This window comes from Parambassis ranga, chromosome 22 (assembly GCF_900634625.1).
Source record: "Parambassis ranga chromosome 22, fParRan2.1, whole genome shotgun sequence".
NCBI classification, from domain to species: domain Eukaryota; kingdom Metazoa; phylum Chordata; class Actinopteri; family Ambassidae; genus Parambassis; species Parambassis ranga.
In genome coordinates, this window is record NC_041042.1 from 15,231,419 (window position 1) to 15,255,267 (window position 23,849).

The window sequence follows — 23,849 nt, forward strand, 5'->3', positions numbered from 1 at the left end:
AAACAGTCCTCTCCTTTACGCAGACGGTGTGCGTAAACCTCACTAAACACTTTAGAAATTAATATTTTACGGATTATTAATGTTAAATATCACATCTGGATAAATCACTATTAATACAACAATAAGTTCATCAGACCAGGTAATTGTGGGAAATGTCTGTTCCCCTGTTTACCTGCAGTGGAATCAGTGCAGCAAACAGAAGCTCTGGCAGCTCTACGTGTTTGTATCATTCCACGTTTAAGTGTTTGCTTTGTTGTTTCCACAGGTCCTGACTGAGAGAAGGTGGAAGAAGTGTGTGTCCGAAGACACTTCTGCTTTTTTAATCTTATGACAAATAACATGCCGCATGTAGCTGCCATCATCCATCTTAAAACTGAGACCATGCGTCTTTATTAAGAGACACATAAGGAGAAACATCAGCTGTAACTACACGTCACTCACCTCCTCTAAATTACATGATGAGTGTGCACTAAATAAATCCCATTCACTCTGAAAAAATGTCTGATTTTGTTGAAATAAAAAAAAATAAATGTCCATAAATTACAGACTACACGTGAACGCCTCCAACTCTGTTGTAACTCTGATTTGTGCTGAGCAAAGAAAAGGTGAATATCAGCGTCACATCACTGTGTTTACCGCAAAACCGCTGCGCAGTCTGGATGAGACAGACGCTCCCATCTCAACTATCTGCGTTCGTGTGGGAGCAAAGTCACTTAGTTTTTAATTTTTCACAACAAGTGAGGACATGAGAGAAGCAGCAGCTGTTTGTTATCATCCAAAGAATAAAACTGATAAGACAGCTGCAGATTACAGCAAGACTCCAATTACTCCTGATCGAAGGAGTCCACATGAATTCCCCTTTATATTGCGCAACGCATCCATCAACCCCGAGGTGTCTGAAGAGGCGGTTGGAGTGGTGATGATGTTACAAATGGGAAAACATGGCAACAGATTTATGATATTAATGAATATTACACTAAATCAGATTTATAGCAAGTAGCTATTTTTACAAACATTGTCTCATTCAAAGGTCCAACTCATGGTGTTTATTTCGATTTATTAATCCACACCAATATGTGGATTAATAAATACATTCATTAATATAGACATATCGGTAATGATATGATATCTTAACTTTCCTAGAATTTACATTAAGAAAAACACAAAAATAATAATAAATTAAAAAATGTAATATTAATTTACAATTTAAAAAAAATCTAATACATCTATCGACTTGGTGGTGATTTCGTTTTCTCCTTTAGCAATCAGCAATCAATCTAATACGCCTTTGATTATTTACAAAAAGATCAAGAAGGCTATTCGAAAATATGTTTTATTTATTATAATTCCTTTTTATCTCCCTCACGTATCTCTTCTTTAAAATAATAATAATAATAATAATAATAAATATGTAAATAATTTAGTGATACACTAGATCAGCTCCAACGCGCAAACGAAAGGCATGAAAAACATACTGAAATGTACTTTACAAAGATTACTCCAAACAAAACGCCTGAAAGTTTCAATGGAAAACGGATTTAAAGGTTTAAAGGATTCGGGGACATCTTTCCCAAAGTCAAAGTTTTTGTATTATTATTATTATTATTATTATTATTATTATTATTATTATTGTTGTTGTTGTTGTTGTTGTTGTTGTTATTATTATTATTATTATTAGGCTACTATTATGGTGGTGGTTTATTTTGCTTTTATCAGATCCTTACGCGTAAATGAGTCAAGTCAATACTTAAACTGGCCCACACACATCTTTAACCAAGAGACGTCCAAGTGAAGTTGGACTGAGGCGCATCTCTTCTTTCTTTTTGTGGTCCAGAAAAAAAATAGTGCAAATGAGGAGTTGTTGTATCTGTGACACTTTTGACGCAGAGCTGCTCCTTCTCGGTGCAGAAAGCAGCAGAGCTGTGTAAGCAGTGTAAAAAAAATATGTTCCTAGTTCCTGGTTTAATGTTCCCAGTAAGGTCCTGTGGGAAATCCAAGTCACCACTAATGGGTTATTATGAGGACGCGCAGTGATTTCTTGTTTCACAGAGGGGTTGGAGGTCTGTCATCTCATAGTAACTGTCCCTAAATTGACTGGCATCTGCAATGGGATACACACGCGTGGAGTTATAGAGTGAGTGTGTGTGTACCTCTGAGGCATAAGGCCCAGCAGTTTGTCGCCCAAAAGCACCACTAATCCGAGTTATTAAGGAGGAAATAAGGGAAGCGATCCGGCCTCCAGCTGTTTGATACAAATAAGACGGGACTATATGGATGTTTAATGTGTGGATGCTGCTGGTTTTTAGGGCAATGCCATCACATGGGCGCCTTTAAAATAACCCGCACTGATGGCTCTAACCTTTTGCAGCCTAAAACGGCGGTGACACCATTAAAGTCTTTCTGCAGGTTAGCACTTCTCCCGGGCCACTCAGCCCGGTAACTTTAGTGCGGCCTTAATGAGGACGAACGCAGGTTAACGACGTATGTAGTCGTGTTTCAGAGGCCAGGCCTGGGTTTCAGCAGAGAGGGACAAAAAGAAACAATATTTACGACACTTTTAAGCATACATCACTTTGACATCTGTTCGTCTGGCACCTGGCATCCATTAGTATTAAATATTTCATTCCGCTCTAATTTGGAGCCCTCTTTGTCCCGAACCAAGGACACCAGCAAAAAAAAAATGGAGAGCTCTACCTTTACTGCGCTTTTACGCGGCGTCTCCTTTGTGCAGAAAAGTGCAAATGGGGTGTTGATACAGACCACACCGCCATGTTATGCGCTATAGACGCGGGGAATGGTTGAGTCATACCTGGACTGTACTTATATTAAATTTCCTCATCCATTAAGATCAGCGCATAAGCGCAGAAACATTCCTGCAATTAGTCAAGTTTGGGCATACGAGCGTCAGGTTTTTACACAATGTTATTAGATTACCGAGCACACCGAGTGTTCAGTGTCCTCATACACAGAGAGAGAGGTCGGAGAAAGTCAGATGTATAATGTCAGGGAGGACTCTGACAAAGTGAAAAAACTCTGATGTTTTCCTTATTTAATTTGGAGCAAAGAAAGCAAACAGTGGAAATTAGGAATGATAGAAATTAAAATAACTTTTCATTATTTTTTCTCTGGAGCATGCAGGCCTGTATTTACCTACTGAATGCTGGGATTATCAGCATAGGGGCCTTTTTAACCCTTCCCACGTACATTTCATGACATTTTACTGAAATCTGAAAAAGTATATTTTGTGAGTGGACTCGGGAAGACTCTAATATGAGACAAAAAAAAGAACAATTTTAAATCTGTGTGTGTGTCCATGTGTGTGACAGGCAGCTGGTTCATTTCCAACACACAGTCTGTGAGCTAGGCACGTCCCCTGAATGCAAATACAGTGGCGCCATCTGGTGGACATTAAAGATAGGCAGCAAAGAGTGTATTGATAAGGCCTCTGGTGTGTGTATGTGTGTGTGTATATATATATATCATATAAAATGAACAGGCTTTGTTGTACACCAGATCAATTTCATAAACGCTGATATTATGTAGTAACTATTAAAAATGGCTGCACACGAGCCGTCGCCTCACATTACAGTTTATCAGACATTAAACAAAAGCTGCAGCACTTGTGTTACTTATGTCAGAAAGAAGCAGAGCAACAGGTGCAAATAGTCAATTTGCCAAACAGACACTGTCAAAAGTGTGGCTGGTTGCACAGAATCAGGAGCAGAGTGAACATGTGGAGTGTTAACATGTGTCCTGCAGAGGGCAACCAAGTATCACACATCTCAGATGCAGCCCTGAGTTGACAAAAGATTAACAAGTCTCTCTCTCTCTCTCTCTCTCTCTCTCTCTCTCTCCTCTCTCTCTCTCTCTCTCTCTCTCTCTCTCTCTCTCTCTCTCTCTCTCTCTCTCTCTCTCTCTCTCTCTCTCTCTCTCTCTCTCTCTCTCTCTCTCTCTCTCTCTCTCTCTCTCTCTCTCTATATATATATATATATATATATATATATATATATATATATATATATATATATATATATATATATATATATATATATATCTATATATATATATATATATATTAAACTGTTGTTGTTTACTTACCATGTTCCCGGGTGGTCAGGTCTACAGAGATGTAGTGGATGAACTCTCCTTTCATAAAGTCTGGAGGGAGGAATAAGAATAAGAAACAGTGTCACTAAGCAACGCCCCATTATACACACAGACACACATTTAAATGCTTTATAAAATCTACATATTATTTTAAAAACAGTGTTGAAAACAAACACCTTTACGTGTGGAAACCATTCAGCTCATAAACTCAAGAAACAAACTCAAGTCTTCAACTTTAGCATCCTTTATAAGTCAGTGCTGATCGGCTTGTATGGTGACCAAGGTGAATATCTAGTAATTCATCATGCTGCCTGCACAGCGCTCATTTATTTTTCTATATTTAAATCCTAACAGTTGAAAGTCTTTTAGTGATAATTGCTGTTCCACCACATGTCAGCCACTTTATCACACATTTACATCACAACTTTCCAGCTAATGTCCCATTTTGTGCGTCTGTCTTATAACTCCTTTTATAAAAAAAGAAATCCCTTTGACACACACTGCTCTTGTGTCTAAAGCACCATGTAAACAAACCTGACTTTTTGACACACTTTACTGAGGACCACAGCACACAGCTGCTGCACGGTCAAGCAGCCTCACAAGACTGCAGTTTACTGCTGAGGGGAGAGATGTGTCTGCCAAGTAATTACCCACCACCACCACCACCACCACCCCTCTCCAAAATGCTAATGGTATTTACAGGAGGAAGGGGAGAAGGGAGAGGACATCAGCGGCAGGTGCAGCTGCTGGAGCGTGATGGTACACTGAGCCACCATACTGCTCTGGAAAGTAACAGAGGGGTCATTGTGGGCATTTAGGTGATGGATAATCAGTCAGATAAACATCTCAGAGAGGGATTTATCTCTGTCTGTGGTTAACTGCAAGGCCACAACTGTTTAAGAACTATAGTCCACAGTGTTTGTTAGACCCATAAAGACCTGTGCAGATCTGAAATCTAAAGGTTCTGTTTAAACAATACAATCACAAAACAAATTCTGTATTAAGTCAGAGTTATGATCTGTAATTTAATTTGTATCAAGATGTAGAAGCAGCAGAAATGTCTTCTGTTATGGACAAAATCTGTAAATATTCAGCAGACCTGAGAGGACTATATGCAGCAGTTTCTCCATGCATTTGCAATACAAAAATAAATAAAACACTCAAATATCTTACTAAAAATTTAAATTTAAATTACTTTCTGTAACTTTCAGAAGTTTACAAATGTTGATCATTTAAAATAGTACCGAAAACACTATTTTTAAATATTGTCTAAGCTGCATTGAGTCAAGATTTGCTTCAAAACTATAGGTGCAATACTTAAATTTCCCTTTCATCAAATGCATCAGCTGCAATGTGATGGAAACAGCCCATGTAAAGGGGAAGTACACAGAATTATTTCTATCTTGAACTCACATTCATGCAGAATATTTACTGACGTTTCCTCTGAAGCTTTAAACCTGTCAGTTCACACCGTGTGAGAAAAATCTCCATTTGGCTGAGGAGGGACTAGAGCTGAACAACAGAGTAAATATTTGGCCGTGGAGAGCTCTTGGGAGCCGCAGAGGGCCCTCTCTCTCTCTCTGCGGCTGAAGCCTGCGGGTGTTAAATAGATTAAGGGGCTTCTGGGTCATTGTAGAAAGAGAAATTCCCGCTCTGTGGACATGACTTTCTTTGCCTTTGCCTGTTTTTACTCTCCAATCGAGTGCCCTCTGTAAACTATCCACTCCAGCTAACCTGCGGTACAGTAATCCTCTGATGTTTGTCAACCACGAGGAGGCCGGTGTGTGTACACACACACACACAGACACACACTGAAGTGATGCTGATATGTTTGTGGTGCAAACACTTTAAACGTCGCTTGATCTGATGTGCGTAAAAACCCAGAGATAAAGAGATGTGAGGGGATGTGGGGCTGTAACGATACAGGTCATCGACTTCGTTGAACTCTGAAAATCTAAAGGGAATTTAATACGTCCTAAATTACGCATGTAATATTGCTCCAGGCTATAGACTTGGCGGCAGTGGACGCAGAGCAGTAGATAGTGCCCCAGATCCTATTCAGCTCCATTCAAAACCATGACAACACGGAACAAGCTCGGATTTATCCTGCAAAGTTAAAGGACATTGTGCCGGGGCGTCAATCAGGCATTATTGCGGGACTGAACAAATGCAAAATCTTGACTGGAACAAATGCTTCCAACGGGTCTCGGACGCGGGGCTACATTTTCCCCCTTTGTTCCCCTTCTCTGGTTGGCATGTATTTGTGTTCCCTCTCGTCCGACCACCCAGGACGACTGAGGAGGGTATGTCCACCCCAGCACTCTTCCTCCTCGGCACCTCGCTGAAGTGGATGAGGGTCCATATCAATATCAAATACTAGAAGGAGAGAAGAGAAAGAAACCAGCCCCCACATAAGGCTGGCTTCACGCTTTGCATTTAAGGTTTTGGTCTGACTGAAAGGAGACAAGATAGCCCCCTAGTCTGGGGGAACGTTTGCATGTCAGAAAAAAATAAATAGTAAATAAATAAAAAATAACGCAGTGTTCACTTTAGCCTCTTAGAAGGATGAATTATTGATCGTTTATCTTGATTACCAATTAATAAAAGGTGCCAGCAGTGATCGATCACAGTCAGGAAGTGAACCATTCTACCACAGCAACTTAATTATAATTAGTACTATCCAAAAATATTTCTATGACGTCTCCTATTGATAACATGACTTAAGAGCGCTTTGAAACGGTTTATTAAAAGTTCCATGTTATTAGTCATTAAATCAAAAATGAATAATGAATTATCCAGAAAAGTAATAAAAACTAAAACCATTTCCTAAACATGTCCAGACCGGGTGGATGTTTGGGAATCCTGCAGAGACCCAGAACTTCTCACGCCTGCAATTAATACGCCTCTAATGGGTGTATTAGTTAAACCAACTCGCAGGCATCACGCTAATTGCTCACTTTGTATGCAAATATTGGACATGTTGTTTGGACGAGAGGAGGAGGGAGGAAAGGGGGGGGGGGGGCGACAGGAGGGGGGTGGGGGGGTTGATGATGGGACGGGCTCTGTTGTCAGCTGCCACCCAAGACGTGATTCAGCTCCAACAATCACCATTATCTGTTTCCCAGTTTGACGATACGGGACGAATCTGTAATGATGACGAGTGTTTCCTTTGCTCATTGTTAGCGGGTTTTTTCTTAGGCCACACCTAAACCATCATTGGGTGACGGCACTCGAGCTATTCAGGTACTCAGCAGAGGAGGAGGCTTTATAAGCGAGCAGCCTTGTGTTTGCAGCTTATGGAGTGCTGTTTGTGTAAACACTGAGCCCAGTGCGCACGTTCGCTGTTTGGACAGTGCGTAAAGTGGATTTTTTTCGAGTGTTTGCTTCTTTTCGCGCAAAAAAAACAAACTCGGATTTTGCATGCGATCGAGGACGCCATGGCTGCACCGACCAAGTTCAGTTTTTCCGTCAGGAGCATCCTGGATCTGCCTGAGCAGGATGTGGAGGCAGCGCCGCGGTCCTCCCCGGTTTACTCCTCCTGCTCCTCCAGCTCTCCATACACCTCCTGGATCGACTGTGATCGGAGTCCTTGCATGTGTAAGTTCATGCGTAAAAGCAGGACAGCCTGATGATCATGGCCCTCCTTTCAGTCTTACCCTGCAATATTAAACAGTGATGGTTTTCCTTCTTAACTGTTAGAAATGAACTGTAATATTAGAATTATGTCTCATGGTGCAGGTGCTTCATACAGATTCATTTATATTTAGATGCAAGGAGAGTAGAGATGCGCAAAAATGCACGACCTTCCCTGTATTTTATCTAACTTGTTGCTGTATTTATTTCTTCAGCTTCCGATGAAGGCAGTTTCGAGGCCTCTCCTGATTCCACCAAACCGGATGACTCGTCCTTAGACTCGGAGCCGGAGAGGAGCAAAAAAAGCAAGAAGCGCCGCGTCCTGTTCTCAAAGGCCCAGACCCTGGAGTTGGAGAGGCGCTTCCGCCAGCAGCGCTATCTCTCCGGCCCGGAGAGGGAGCAACTGGCGCGTCTCCTCAGCCTCACCCCTACCCAGGTGAAGATCTGGTTCCAGAACCACCGTTACAAGATGAAGAGAGGCCGAACAGAAGGAGCGCTGCAGGATGTGGAAATACCGCAACCGCCGGTGCTGCGCAGGGTCGTTGTTCCAATCCTGGTCCGGGACGGGAAACCTTTTCACACCTGTCTAATTGACACGGAGAGGGCAGGCTGCTTACCTCCTCCTTCTCAGGCGGTCCCCTTCCCTTTAGGATACCCATCGCCTCTTCAGCATCCCTCCACGGTCGCTCTGCCTCCAAGGTACCACCACCAGCACATCCCACCAGCCGGGACGGCTTCTAGATTTGCCTGGAGGGACTTTTGGAGCGACTCAGTGCATTTCAGTGCTTTCAAGTGAAGGCCTGGATCCAGCGCACAGACTCATTTAGAACGGCATCAAATGTTTTCTGAATGTTCTGAAAATGTTCCAGCTACTTAAATATTTAGTTTTTCACTATAGGAGAAAAAATATTTTGCACATTTTATTCAATTATTTTTCGTGTGTATGTGACGATTTTTAAAATGATAAGATTTCCTTGTACTACTGCTGTAGCCTGTAGACTCTGAATTATCTTGGAAGTTGATGTATTTGTATGTTTTTTTTTAAACATAATATTTGTGTTAAGAATTAAAAATGAGCTCCAGGAAGCTGCATTAGGCGGTAAAAGCAGCAAAGCCTGAACACATGAAGGAAAAAACAAACTTGTTGTCTTTATGGAGACTGTTTAAAGTTTTAACTGTTTCTTTTTGTGAACAAAATTATTAATAAAATCTCTCATATTTTGTAAGATACGTTTCAGTCTAGTGTGCTTTCTATTTTTTTTTCTAAATAAAAGTGGAGAAAACCAACAGATGCCCAACTAAATTCATGCAAATGGATTTTTTACAATAAAATTACTGGTAATTTGTAGAATTTTAAATATATAATAGGCCATGACAGGGGCCCAACAGGCTTTTATAATGTAAAATGAAAACTAATTATGCAGCCAAAAGCTGAGCAAACATCACCTCTAAAAAGGCCTGGATTTGGTTAAGCATAAGAATACCCAGTAAACATTACAGCCTCTCTGACTATAGCACCCTGTTGTTGAGCTGCTTTTCACTTTTACAATTAACTTTTGTTATTCTGTGGAAAGCAGGACAAACAGCTATTAGCTTTATCTAGAAATCTTGCTGTGTGTGTGTAGAGGATGGGATTTTTTTGAGGGGAGTAAAAGCAGATTTAATTTATTGAATTTCCCATATTTTACTACAAAACAAAACAGCATGAAAGAGTCATTAAAACATCTATTATTGCAGTTATATGGTGATATTTTGATTCTTCACAACCACAGATAAATTCTTGGATATTCCTACACTACAGGACTCATTTGCAGCGTCCCCCCCTGAGGAGGCGCGTCCACCCCCCATCATGAAAATATGCCTCGGTGTTTAAAATCATGTCAAGTTTTCATCAGCGACGACGGGGGATCTTCTGCTTTCACGCCCCCTATAATGTTGTTTGCTCGTCCTGTGACCCTGCAGCCCATCGTCCCTGTCACCTGGCCCTTTGTCCCCCTCACTGGGGCCACCTTGTATCACATATGGAGGGGACTGGCCAAACCCCTCAGCTCGCTGCATCTCCCCTTAAACACTCTTTTTGTCTGGGTGTCTCCCTCTGAATGGATCATTGTCCCTCATCCAAAAGGGGACCGAGACAAAATCTTTAGTGTTTCAATTCCCGTGATGTTTAATCAGTCCCTGCGACAAATTTATGAGGTTTAACTGCACAATGGTGTTTTAGAGCATCTCGGGGTTTAAGGGTGACAAAGACAGGCTTTTAGAGGTTGCCATTGGTTTTTTAAGTTGGTCAGAAGAATTGTCTGAAAAGGATGGGCTGGTATTAGCCTACCCATCCTATAGTTTTACTCACTGGCCTGCTCTGGGGCCTCTGGGAAGTTATAAGGTCCATATAAACTAGGCCACAGGAGGAGTTTTGTGAAGTTGTTGCAATTAGAGTCAGAAATTCTGTCACAGTTTAAACTCTTGAAGCTTTATCTGAATTAAAAAAGAGACGCTTTTTTGTTTTGCTGTAGACTGTAGCTGTTAATGTAAAAAAAAAACTTCATAGTATTTCTGTCCTAATGTTACAAAAAGAAACTAACTTCTTCACTGTGCACAAAGCAAACACATTTTTGCCTTCATTTGAAGACATATTGTAGCTTCCAGACAACACAACGTGATCTAATACAAATGTAATGATGCTGAGAGGTGTGTGAACTAAACAAGTTTTGGGTATGGCTGACCCAACATGCCAGACAGTGCACAGTGGTAAGCCACACACACTCTGATTTCTCAATGCTTACACTTCAGATATGAGTTGTTTAACCCCGTCTTTACACAGAAAATAAGTCAGCACTTCACAGCACTTAATACCAAGAAATTGACATCTACAGTACAAACAACTAGGCACTGAAAATATGTGAACTGTTGGAGTACCATAGAGTGTTCCAGGAAGTATTCAGACGTGCTACTAGTCCTAATTTTCACCAAAACCTCTATGCCAAATATTGGAAAAATATTGAAAATACTTTAGTGTAAAGAGTAGAACTGCAGATCGTATCACTGTAACATGTGCAGTTATTGGATTGGATATTAAGGTGATTTCTTTATGCGCCTTAATATCCAATAGCACATGTACAATACTTTACCTCCTGACAGTTTTTGCACTGATTCATTTTCTGCTCAATTTGCAGCTGATGTAGCACACGTGCACATTTATGCACATTTATATGTGTATAGCTTCATTACTTCCATAGTTTATATTTTGTGTACTTATTTGCATTTTTTTTTTGCTCTATAAATTGCTCTTTTGCAAATTATTCTATTTTGTCTTTCTTAAACCTTTATGGCATTCAGTGTGAGCAGCAAAGTAAAAATTTCATTTTACAGGGAAACCAGTTTCTATACTGTGCATATGACAATAAACACTTTGAATCTTGAATCTGGAAATACATAAGCTTTAGGTTAAGGGGATTTTATTGTTATATTTGCATAAATATGAGCAGCACCCATGAAGTTGTAATTCTTCTTACATAATCATCATATGTTGCATGTAAAATCAGAGCTTGTCTGGTTGGTGAACCATGCTGGCCTCACCTAATTGTCTGAACTTTAGTTAATTCTGTCCAAGTCTGATGGGATTTATTGACCCAGCTCTCCACTAGATGACGTTATAACACACTGTATCAGTGTGGAAGCCCTCTTTGGACAGGGTGGGGTTAGTTTCCTGGATGAAGAACCCCAGTTAGTCCACTAGGAGTCGTGCCTCACTGAAAAACACCTTCTTTTTATACCCTCTGAATCCCCACTGCTGCGCTACTTTGCAGTCTCTGATTGAGTGCAAAAAAATATGGCTGCCCGCGGTGACATAATTATGGCTGCGTGATGTAACGTCATGCGTTTGCCCAAAGGTCGTGTGGCAGGGTTTCAAAGTCACTTCTCCTCCTTTACATGGATTTTCAGTCTACTTCCATGTTGTTGTGAGATGATTGGGGAAAAAATGATTGGAGAGGGGAAACAAGGGATTATTATTATTAATTAGTGACCTCCTGCTGCTCACACTTGACAGCTGAAAAACTCATGAGGTCACCATCAGTTGACGTCTCATGTGAGGGGCACAAAGTGTCCACTTTTCCCTCTCTGTCACCTCCTTCTCACCTTCTATTTTTTCCTTTCCTGCAGCTTATTTCCTGGGAGAACAGGTGTTAAAATGGAAACAGGAAAAAGTTAGAAAAAGTTCCTCAGAGTATGAGCATGCGCACTGATGAATCTAATGTAGTTTTATGGCACACATGGTTTCTGGGAGCATATATTCAGCGTAAAATCATCACTTTATATGTTCAAATGTATATAAAACTGCATCTTTATGTCTTTTCTTAACCATAATTTAACTAATTCTTTGATATTCGAGGTGTATTTTGCACCAAACCTGTTTGTGGACAATAAAAATATTTGTATTTTTTGATCAGCTATAACAACAGTAACTTCCTTTTTTTAATCTTTATTGCGCGCCTTTATTATTCCCCTGTCTGAAGTTGCTCTCTTGGATTATATCATGCATCCAATCAGTTCATAAACAACAACGTGCAGCCTCGATAACAAAAGCTCAGCCACTTCAGAGTGTCCTCATTATTCTGAGGAATTAGCCCGAACATTTGGACTAATTACTGCTAATTGGCCATAATAGCCGTGTGCCAGAACAGGGAAAAGGTACTGATTTAGATGATTAAGAATGCCTTTGCGAAATTCCATAATTAAGAAACGCATGAGCAAGATTTACCTTGGATGCAGGAAGAAGCAGTAATTTTAATTGCCTGCGATTATATAGCCTGCCACTGACGCACCACGACTATCATACAAACAATTTGTTCTAGATGTAATATTTAGCCTTGGACTATATGTGATAATATTGCTTCATTAGAGATAATTATCAAGCAGTGCTGTTGTGATGCGGATATAAGTATACAGAGCTCCTTAAATAGCGCACAGATTATCCTGCAGACAGCCGTGAAGCCAGCGGAATACACAACTGTGGCCGGTGATCCCCGTGATCTGCATGACACACACACACACACACACACACACACACACACACACACACACACACACACACACACACACACACACACACACACACACACACACACACACACACACACACACACACACACACACACACACACACACACACACACACTGTGCTTGTTGATTTTAGGGGAAGCATAATTATTACAAGAAATAAAGTCAGAAAGTATAATAATATATTTTAAACGGCTGGAGAGTGGCTGCCAGCAGAAGACGCTGTGCTGCTTTAAGGTGATGTCGGTTCGACCTGCAGGCTGCAGACCTCTGTGGCACCTGCTGCTGCTGCACCACTGAATTATCATCAGGGCTTTGTTTGAGCCTAGATTTGGCCATTTGCTCAGATTGTGGTGACATTTGTTTGTTGATTTAAATGTTTTGTCACATGGTCACAGCCTGATCATTTCTTTACTGAACATGCCGGAATAATACACTACTGCTAACTATTAAAACAGACAGACCCACTGGAGGAGGCAGCTGTGTGCCAATATTCATATTTATTTTCTGATTCAAATATATGAATACCCACTGATAGTAATAACAATAATACTAATCGGTCCATATTCAGAGGTGAAATGTGCAGACAGCCACCTAAAGTATCTAAAAATAAAAAAATAAATAACAGTGGACTAAATTAATGCACAATTTCTTGAAAATCAGAAAAATCGTCTCTTGCTTCTGCGTAATTTCTTTTTTCCAAATGATTGAGTTAAAGTGTAATGGCTCCTTGAGCATTAAGGCAAGATGCTACTATGGGCTACCTGGCGTTGAGCTGGAGGAGAGTAGCTACTTGAACGCCGTTAACTTCACATGAGAGCCTCTCCTACTCCAGACTATTTCTTTCTTTAAAAAAAACGGGTCTCTTAGACGAGAGTGTGCATCTGAATTTAGGTAACACGGCGCTGCTTGCGTCCAATGATATCAAAAGGGAAAAAACGGGGGGGGGTTAATCATTTACGCAGCCACTTAACACGCGGATGTGTATTTATTTACTTATCAGTATCAGTCATTTTCCCTCCCCGCAAGTGCACTTTTGCATGTCTGAGTACGATAAGGCATAACACAAACAATCCTGCAATCACTGGAGGCCTCTCATGGCCATTAAAAGTCAGTAGTTCAACTGAGGAGTGGTTCTCCAACTCTCAAGTCCATATAGGCCTCCTCCTTTCATCAAGAGGCCCTCGTAAACATCACTACAGTTAATAAAGTGTATTGTGGTCATTGCAATCCCAAGGTGCAGACTGCAGCGTGTTTATCAGCAACAAGTCGCCAACTCCAAATGAGGCAGCTGCAGCATGCAGAGCTCGGACAGCGCCCGCAAGCCGCCGGGATGGCTGGATGGATGATTTCTGATCATGTACAGCGCTTATGTTATTGTTAGTGGGAGGGGAAGCACATGTCTTCTAAGTGAAATTACGCTCAGGCGAAAGAGGCTAGAGCTGTTTTGTATTGTTGCCGATGCCCCGCCTCTGATGGTAGCCTTAAACCTGGCACCCAGCTAAAACAAACCAAAGCCAGCACCGAGCTCCCACTCAATCCAATTAAGGCGGACTTGAGGCGCTCTCCTACGTGTTCATCTACCAGGATCGACGTTGAGACAACAGGAACCAGAGGGGCTTTGGCCAGAGGAAAAAAAAAAGAGAGAGAAGGAGAGATTGCCTTGCCTTCTAATTTCTCCCTCTCCAGCCACAGAACAATGTCGATGAGCCCTAAGCATACGACTCCTTTTTCTGTTTCCGATATCTTGAGTCCCCTTGAGGAGAGCTATAAGAAAGTAAGTATGGAGAATAACAACTTGGGGGCACCTCTCACTTCTTACCGGCAGCCGCAGGTCTCTCAGGCGGCGGCGATGCAGCAGCACCACATGGGCCATAATGGGACTGTGTCTGCGGCTTACCACATGACTGCGGCAGGTGTTTCTCAGCTGTCACACACGGCAATGGGGGGCTACTGTAACGGCAATCTGGGCAACATGGGCGACCTGCCGTCGTACCAGGACGGCATGAGGGGCAGCGCCACGGCCACGGGCTGGTACGGAGCCAACCCCGATCCGCGTTTCTCCACCAGTGAGTATCCACCTGCACCTGTGCTGCCTGAAACAGCGGTTTTATGTGCATGGCACTTCTCATGCGCACTGTAGTTTAGATGTTCTTATTATTTATCATTTAGAAGGAGAAAAATTACAGCGTATCTTTACGGATTAAATGTGGAACAGTGGAACATCTGGAAAAAGTCTCACGACAGACGCACACATATTCTTTTTTGTTGCGCATTTATTTCAGACATTATTATCCACCGTCAGCTCGTTGATGTAGTTAATCCAATAATAATGTTTTGGGTTATAATCTGGCTTAACTTTTACTCACTGTGGTTCTGTGGATACCTGCCACTTTATCAGATGCAGAGAATGTTATGTTGCAGTTTGAATTAATAAATGGTTTATTTAACGTTGGGAATGTCCAAAATAAATATAATTTTCTTCCTTTAAAGATCGAATTATTTTTCACCTTTGTTGCAGCTAAAATCAGTTTTTAAATTTTACGTTTTTTTCTTCTCAGTTTCTCGCTTCATGGGCTCCTCGTCGGGCATGAATATGGGCAGCATGGGCAGCCTCAGCTCCCTGGCAGATGTTGGTAAAGGTATGGGCTCTCTGTCCAGCACCCCGAGGAGAAAGAGGCGAGTGCTGTTCTCCCAGGCGCAGGTGTACGAGCTGGAGCGACGCTTCAAGCAGCAGAAATACCTGTCGGCGCCCGAGAGGGAACACCTGGCAAGTATGATCCACCTCACCCCGACCCAAGTGAAAATCTGGTTCCAAAATCACCGATACAAGATGAAGAGGCAGGCTAAAGATAAAGCCTCCCAGCAGCAGATGCAGCAAGACAGCGGTTCCTGCCAGCAGCAGCAGCAGCAGCAGCAGTCCCCGCGGAGGGTGGCTGTGCCGGTGCTAGTGAAGGACGGCAAGCCGTGCCAAGGTAGCGGCCACACGCCCACATCCTCCTCCGCACAGACACACCACCAGCAAGGGGGCAATGTCATGATCATGCCCAACAATACGTCGGGCCTTGGGCAGCATCAGAGCCAGCAGGTGGGAAGCACGGGTCACTCCCCAGATTTGGCGCCGCACTCCTCCAGTCCGCCCTCGCTGCAGAGCCAAGTGGCCGGCCTCTCCCACCTCAACTCCCCCGGCGCAGAGTACGGCTCGGCCTTGCAGTGTTCGGCCCTGTTATACGGCAGGACGTGGTGACAAGAGGCTCCGGCTATGATTTAAATCTCCTTCTATTTAAAGAAAAAAAGACATTTTTTTCCTGTCAACACTCTGGTTCCACTGTAAATGTGCGCAATTTGAACAAGAACCGAGTGAAACCGGTGCAACTCTGCTTGAATTTTCTCCTTTTGAAAGGAAATGTGACTTGTGGGGGAAAAAACAAACACTTTTTGTCCAGAAACTACGGATGTGAAAGTCTTGGGATTTATTTATGTAAATTATATTGAGACAAAGAGGAATCAGCAGTCTGATAGGCCGCGTAGTTGGGGAAAAAAACTGAACTGAACTCGAACAGGGACGCAAACAGGACTGCTGTAGCCTGTTACATTCCCCGCTCCACAAACACACATGTGATGACTCTGGTTTATAATAATAGGATTTAATGTAAGCCGTAGATCTAGCTTGTATATTTCTGTAAAAGGTTTGGATTTTAGATATTTGTTGTACAAAGTTTTTGAAGCTATTGCCGGTTTGTTGTCGTTTCATTGGTATTTGTACGTTTTATTTCTTTGTAACTTATATAGATATTTGACTTACTACAAAACCGTCCTATTAATAAATTATGGAAACAAGACAGTTAAACTTTTTTGTGAAATATTATTATTACATTTGGATATTGTTTAATCTAGATTTGGCAAAGCGACAAAAGTAAATTCTAAAGGCTCTCAGTTCTATGACAGTTAAACACTGAGGCCTGAGGCACATAAGACGCGGCTCTCAGCATGCCCTGCAGATAAACTCAGCCTTTCTCTGCTTTTTCTTCCCCTCTCTGTATGCTGACTGTGTGAGTCAGAAAGGTGAGGTCTTGTCGGCTCCTAACATCAAACACAAACGCTGCTCAAAGGGCAGCTTATCGATCAAATCCCTGACCAAACAGCGCGGTGCCATTCTCTTTTTTTTTCCAAATGCCTGCACCGTGAGAGGCGCACTGCCGGCGGCGCGGGGCTATCAGCTATACGCTTCATCAATAATCAATCAGCTGAGGAGGGAGGGAGGGGGGGCTGAAAGGACCAAAATGTCTCCACAGATGATGGTGATGCCTGTTTCAGGCCTTCACACTGTCAGACGTCTGTTGTTTGTTTTTTTTTTTTTTTTTTTTTTTTTTTTTTTTTTTTTAAATCGCGCCTAATAACAAACAAAACCAATCATGTATTTTTCTTTAGGTGTAGGTTCAGTTGATAAAAGCTATAATAATCATTAGAGGCTATTCTCCCGCCGTTCTAATAGAGCTATAGGTCTTAAACAGTAAACAATGTGGTTGCTAAGCGACGGAAGTAATGACAGGTGATTTACGGCTGAAATAAGTCGTTTCCAATTCCGTGTTGTCATATGTGATATAGCTATAATTTGAAATACTTTCCGTCTGGATTAGATACTCTCCTGCTTGAATGAAAAATACATTAATATAAAAGGTTCTTTTATTGATCGCGTTCAGCTTCATCTGACGTTTTATTTCTATAAAAATGATGCCGATGGTTTAAAGTGAAGATCTGAAGCACACATTTTTTTTAAAAATAAATAAAATAAAATAAACATATTGTCTTAAGATAAAGGATCATTTCTGTACTTGGGTCACTCTGTAAACGCATTCAGTAGTTTTTTTAAAAGCTGCACAGTTGAACCTGAAACCGGTTTTTAGAGTTTTTTTTAGCTTTATATCATTTTCAACACGCAGCTTCATCTTTTTTTAACTAGGTGTATGATAGAAAAATAATACTGGAACTGTTTGTGTCTAACTCCTCTTCCCCTCCAGACTCCATCATGTCTCTGATTTGGAATCATTGCGTTTTCTCGCATTAACATCATCCAGCCTGTAATACGTCCTGCTGCGTAACGTAACTCATGGACCTTTTTTTTTGCACAGAAGTCCTCAGCAGCAGCGCTTTTCCTCATACACTTTAAAAACATCTATAACAATGTAAACTGATTTTTGACATTTAAACTTTCACACCTGAGGAAATGTAGATTTCCACAAAATAAGGAAATTCTCCTCGCTTCTTCTGATAACGTGTCTGACTGCGTTTAAGCCAAACGCAGCCCCAGTCTGAGGCCACCAGGCAGCCTTCTTAAAAAAAAAAAACCCTTCTGTGGACTTTTAAGTGAAATCTCAGCAGCACCGGGGACTATCTTCTATTAGGTATTTTGCAGGGCAGGTTTTGTTCAGAGGAGAAGTGAGAACTTTGGGATTACATTAACATGTCTTTGGCGCGGTGTGTGGTCTTTGTGTGGAGCTTGTAGCTGTTGAGAATGACTTGTTGGAAGCGTGTGTGCTCTCATCGCTCTCTTTTGTAGAAACCCACAGTGCAACTCCCCAAGTCCTCCTGGCTTTATGGTGGGCTGTCTCCATGAACCCCAAGCAATTAGTCTCTAATCTCAAGGTAATCATATTTGAGTTAGTGACTAGTTGGGTGATTTTTATCCGAATGTTAAGCCATGCACCGACTAAAGTTTGAGAGGTCGAGGTTCTATAAGTTCACAAAGAAAGAAGCAAAAGATGATTTAGATATTTGAAAGTCCTAAAAAACAGATGATTAAAATGCGCTTTAATTTATATTTTTCGATATTTCCATCTTAGAGTAGCTCATTTATTTTGTGCACATGTACCTCTATAAAATGAAAATGCATCACCTATCGATATAAAATGATAAATAGCATATTTTAGCAATTTTATTTCTGCTGCGTCCTGGTGCTTCAAAATAAAAGCCTCACGGATTACATGAAACAAAATATGTGTTAAAACAAATCATTAGCAGTCAGATCATATCTCAATATGTATATTAAGACGCTAAAGATTGGGTTGATTTGTGTATCGGCTGATAAATATAAAGGTGTGAGCATGGCTGGAAGTGAAGTTCAAACCGGCCTCATCAGTTTTTAACCTGTTTGTTTTTATTATGAAATAAACACGTGGATGACTTGGGCGCTGTCCGCGGTGCTGAAAGGGACACGTCATAAGGAAAAGCTGCATTAACTGAAATGTGTTGTGTGTGTGTGACTATAATAATTCATAATAACCGTGTAAAGATGTTATAATTACGGCTCCTAATGCACTGTCCTCTGTTAGCACAGCCTCTCCTCCTTCCTCTTTTCTTAAGTTCCTAAACATTTCATTGCAGCAGGCCCGAGCATTCATGTGCATTACAAACAGGACAATTACACAGCAACTGCAATCACCCCCTTTAGTAAATGTTATTGTGAGGTAGCAGCAAAAAAAATCTTTAATTGTCCTACGTTTATCTGCTTCTTCAAGCCATTGTGCAAAGAGCGCAAACGAGGGTCATTTGTGAACTGAAATACTTTGCATGCAAAGCGGAGCGCAAGATGCTGTAATACTTGACCTTTCAGCATAATTGTTGCAGTCGTGAAATGCAGCATTCAGAGCTCGCTGAGTGGAGTCTTTTCTCTCTCTCTCCCTCCCTCTGATGAACAAAGCGCATTTTATACATCTTCGGTGTTCATTTGGTTTTGTTTCTTTGGAAGAAATTTTCTCCTAGACTGCCTGCAATTTATCTTCATTTTAATAACATAGCTCGGAGGAAAGGAAGAAAAAAAATAAATCGGACACGCGAATTTTAAGCTCCATACTTAATGGACTCCAGGCTTAGCCAAAAAAAACTTGTAAATAGATGTGCTTGAAATGTTGACATGACAGGTCTTTCATTAAATGATGTGGACATCAGGAAGCTGCTGGAGCACCTGTCAGTCCCTGAACGTCAATATGTTATGCACAAAATTCTTGCTGTTATACCAATATTAGGTTTTACACAGTCAGAACCCCAATAACATCTGATACAATTATTACTGTTGAAACAAGAAAAAACTTTGAAATCAGAGCAGAAGCTGAAGAAGAAGAGGAAGATAAATAACTAAATATTGTGATTAAAGTTAGTATTACAGCATTTGTAGTGTGTGAGATTAGTGGATTAATGGCGTCATTTGACAACATGTTGTGGTGCAGCTATAGGTGTCTTATTCCTGATTGTCCTCCTGGTGAAAACAATTGTTGGGAATAATCTTAATAAGAGAGGTACTTTTTCCAAGACCTTTTGAATCTTGTTTTTTTTATTTTTTATTTTGGTAATGAGACAGTATCGTCTGCATAGACATTTACTTCTAAATGAGTAAAATGGAGCGTGTGGATGGGGTTAAGCCAAGAAAAATGTAAATCCATAAGAAGTTAGATCATCAGGAGGAAAACATGTACATTAAAGGGAACTTTAAAGGCTTAAATGAAGCTTTGGTCAGAAATCCAAACACCTCCTTCCAAAACAGGACGGTCTGACCAGGCAGCTAGGGGTCAACAATCTCCTGGAACACAGGATTAGAACATATTAAATGTCTTTAGGGTTCAAATGACAGTTCATCAAATCTATTTATACAAATTAGAGGCATATTTAATGCTGAACCAGCTCCTCAACACCAACTGTTTCTTTTAATGACATTAAAGAAACATTTCAAATAAAACTGCTGCAGAATCATGTAGAAAATATGGAACACGTGGAAAATAAACATGGCTTCATTTGGGTTAACATCATTACTCAAACTAATCTGTGACACACAGCCAGACAAATAAATGATGAGGGGGAGACGCATTAAGTGAAACATTATTTATAAAGTTGTATCTACTTTATGAGGCCAGGCAGTGTTGGCAGTCATAATCAAACCATTTCAGGTCCTCTTCCTCCAAACTAATGAAGTACTTTCCTGGATGTGTCCAACTAAGCTAATGCAAGCTGCTGCCTGTCAGTTCAGAGTGTGAGATTAAGATGTGCATACATGCACTGAATGTTGTTTTTCCATGTTAAAATAAGATTAAATAGAAACAGAATCATGTTAGGTAAATTATGGGTTTGACTATAAATCTACTTTATGCACCAAGGAAGCTACCAGTGAATCGAGTTACCTCAAAGCCTCCAAATACTGCTGCTAATACACCTACGTCTTCTCTGGCATTTCCCCTAAAATCCAATTCAAATGCAAAAAATATCTCACTTATAACCAATTTTTGAAATGCCTGCCCCAAAGCCTGCTTTTATAAGTCTCCATTAGCTGATTTTATGAGTGCAGGTCACCCATAATCATTCATAATCTCCTTCATCACTTCTGACTTCTAAAAATATTTATTAACCCCAGACATCACCATCATAACCAGAACATGAGCATACACACACACACACCTGGATGAAGTTACATACACTACAATAAAGCATGCCTGTGCCAAGTGTCCAAAACTTTCACTGTGTTTGTAGCTTGTCCTAATGCAGATTATTATTTTTGGGTGGGGGCTGTCTGGAAGGTCCTTATTTAAATAGAAACTTGAGCACGTGTACGACAGGTTGTGCACGTGTATCTCAGTTCAAAAGGCTTTTAATGGCAGAGGGGGAAACAAGTGTGACCCCAAAACCTCACCTGAAAATGTACATAAAACACAGAAGAAACACGTGAAAGTGAAAAACATGGCGAACAAATAAATGGAGACCTAGAAAAGACTGGAAGCATATTTCCTCTGTATGTATGCACATCAGACACACGCACAGCTCCCCCTCACTCTCTCCTCTTCTATTTGTGTGTGCGCTCCCGTTAAACATGCCAATTAAAGGGGAGCAGACTAAAGCGGAGTTGTCATGTCTGTGTACAGTACCAGCAGGAGTCCTTTAGAAACCAACGAGCCATCACTAACCCCGTTAACAGCAGACCCTCCAGGCCGACCCGGGTGCCGCTGCTCGCTCTATAGGCCCACGGCAATAACTTCTCTCACTTTTAATGAAGGTCTGATTAGTCCAAGGCTATCCCTTTCAAATGGTAATACCTAATGTGGATTTTTAACTGATCTGCAAGCCAATCATGAGAGCACTTATCAATCATGTCTGTGAAAGCCTACTGGAGAAAAATAGTTTCCAGCACTACAAGGAAGTTCGAAAAACTTTTACATCAAAACATTGATTTGAAATGTTTCTAGTACTTTTACGCACAGGTTTACGCACAGAGGAGCCTTCCAAATCTCCTCTTTTATACACGATTACGTCATTATCCAATTACAATGTTAATTATATTGCACAACAGACATGAATGAGTATTTTTACTGAGCTATTTATTGCGTTTTGGTCACTCTTGGCTGCTTGGTGTAAAAATAAAATAAAATATTGGCACTTGTTTTTTCCTTCTTTGCTACAAAACATAATAAAACTCAACACATGCTCTGAGCAGTGGGAACAGCACCCTGGAGCCAACAGCCCACCAGCAGCAGTCAGTCCATTCTCCAGTGAGGGTGAATGGTGGGGTGCGTCTCATGCAGACTAAAAAAAAAATTCCTTGAATGTTGCTACACACAATAAGCAATCAAGATCCCAAAGCCGAGACATTTGACAGCTTAATGAGTTCAGGCTGCAATCACTTCCAGAAAAGGCCTGGTCCATTTTAACCCGAGAGCACGGTCTCTCTCTCTATATATATATATATATATATGAGGCGAGCTGAGAAAAGGACGGCGCACGGCGCGTCCATTTAACTCACAGCAAAGACGCACATAACTACAGGGTCATACAAACACAGGGTGGAGCTGGATGTAAATAGGTCCTGTATATTAGGACCTGTTGAGACTCGCGTGTTTTGTTCGGCACCCGGGAGGAGGGGTGATATTTGCCCCCCTAATGAAATATGTCATTACGAGGAATTCATGTGACACAAAAGGGGCGACAGTCAAAAATTGCCCCACTGCTGTTCAGTAATTATATAGTTTGCCCTGGCAGCGCCTTCAGGCAGGTGGCTGGTCCATCATGCAAATGGCTTGGCTGTGCCGACATAATTAGCTACTGCGAGCCGCTTAAATTAACAATTAGCTAACATGCAATTCTGTTCACACAACGCGGCAGTAGTTCTCTCTCTCTTTTTGGCCAATTGTCACTGTATGTTATTCCGGTGGCTGAATTGCTCAGTAGGATGCAGCCTATGTGATTTCTTACTTGGTCAATTTACAGGCTAAATGAACGGAAATCGACAGAATAGAGGCTTATATCCTAATCCTCAAAGAGTAGCTGCTGCTGCACGGAGCACATTTAAACATTTAATGTTTAACATGCCGTCAGAAAGCCTGGAACGCACATCTGACGGGCAGCTCAATATATTTTTTTTTAAATATCAGGCAAATTGCTTAAGGCTTGCTCAAGGACACACTAGGGAGGAGTTGGGATCGAACCACCAACCTTCCGGTTATTGGACAACCCTGCTCTGCCACTGCTGCCCTATATAAGGGGGGGGGGGGTGTTAGTAAAATGGCAGTTTAACAGAAAACAGCGGTGTAAGTGAGAGTGAATCGGGCTCAGAGGCCACATGCTGCGCTTCATCCAGCTCCCAAAGGTTCTGCTTTCCTAACCTCTCCACTGATCCCCCCCCTCCCACCCTCCCCGTTTGCAGCCGGGGTCCCAAACCACTATTGCCTTATACTGCGGGGCCAATAACGGCCCACCCACCCTCACATTATTCTCCCCTGCCCTCCGACATGACACGGGAACAAAGTAGACATTAAGCAACATTAAACCCAGGGATGGGAGTAATCAGGAACCCGTTATCTCTTAATGAAGGAAAACACATGCGGAGCGATACACATAGCGGGGTAATCAATAGAGACGCCTGACAAAGGGGAATCAGAGAGACCAAAAAAAAGGGAAATGCAAATCAATTAGAATCGTTGTTTGCTTTGAAACCGTTCAGTCTATTTCCATTAATTACATGTTCATTAAAAGTAATTCGTCTAGGCTACACAGCAACAACAGTTGTCTCCTCC

The 23,849-nt window shown here is 41.4% G+C and overlaps 2 protein-coding genes across 2 annotated transcripts; both read left to right on the forward strand.

Moving 5' to 3' along the window:
* The first annotated feature begins 7,544 nt into the window (after positions 1–7,544).
* On the forward strand, positions 7,545–8,536 carry nkx2.9 (NK2 transcription factor related, locus 9 (Drosophila)). The gene is made up of 2 exons (XM_028396152.1): positions 7,545–7,704; positions 7,956–8,536. The coding sequence occupies exons 1-2, from the start codon at positions 7,545–7,547 to the stop codon at positions 8,534–8,536; spliced, it is 741 nt and encodes a 246-aa protein (XP_028251953.1).
* Positions 8,537–14,314: 5,778 nt separating this feature from the next.
* nkx2.1 (NK2 homeobox 1) lies at positions 14,315–16,452 on the forward strand. Its single transcript, XM_028395670.1, has 2 exons — positions 14,315–14,867; positions 15,360–16,452. Exons 1-2 carry the CDS (start codon positions 14,498–14,500, stop codon positions 16,043–16,045), a joined length of 1,056 nt encoding a protein of 351 aa, XP_028251471.1. The 5' UTR covers positions 14,315–14,497; the 3' UTR covers positions 16,046–16,452.
* The last annotated feature ends 7,397 nt before the right edge of the window (positions 16,453–23,849 follow it).

Coding starts and splice junctions, on each gene's coding strand:
- nkx2.9 (XM_028396152.1), top strand. CDS start 7,545: ATGGCTGCACCGACCAAGTTCAGTTTTTCCGTCAGGAGCATCCTGGAT. Junction 7,705..7,955: donor TGATCGGAGTCCTTGCATGT/GTAAGTTCATGC, acceptor TTATTTCTTCAG/CTTCCGATGAAGGCAGTTTC.
- nkx2.1 (XM_028395670.1), top strand. CDS start 14,498: ATGTCGATGAGCCCTAAGCATACGACTCCTTTTTCTGTTTCCGATATC. Junction 14,868..15,359: donor CGATCCGCGTTTCTCCACCA/GTGAGTATCCAC, acceptor TTTTCTTCTCAG/TTTCTCGCTTCATGGGCTCC.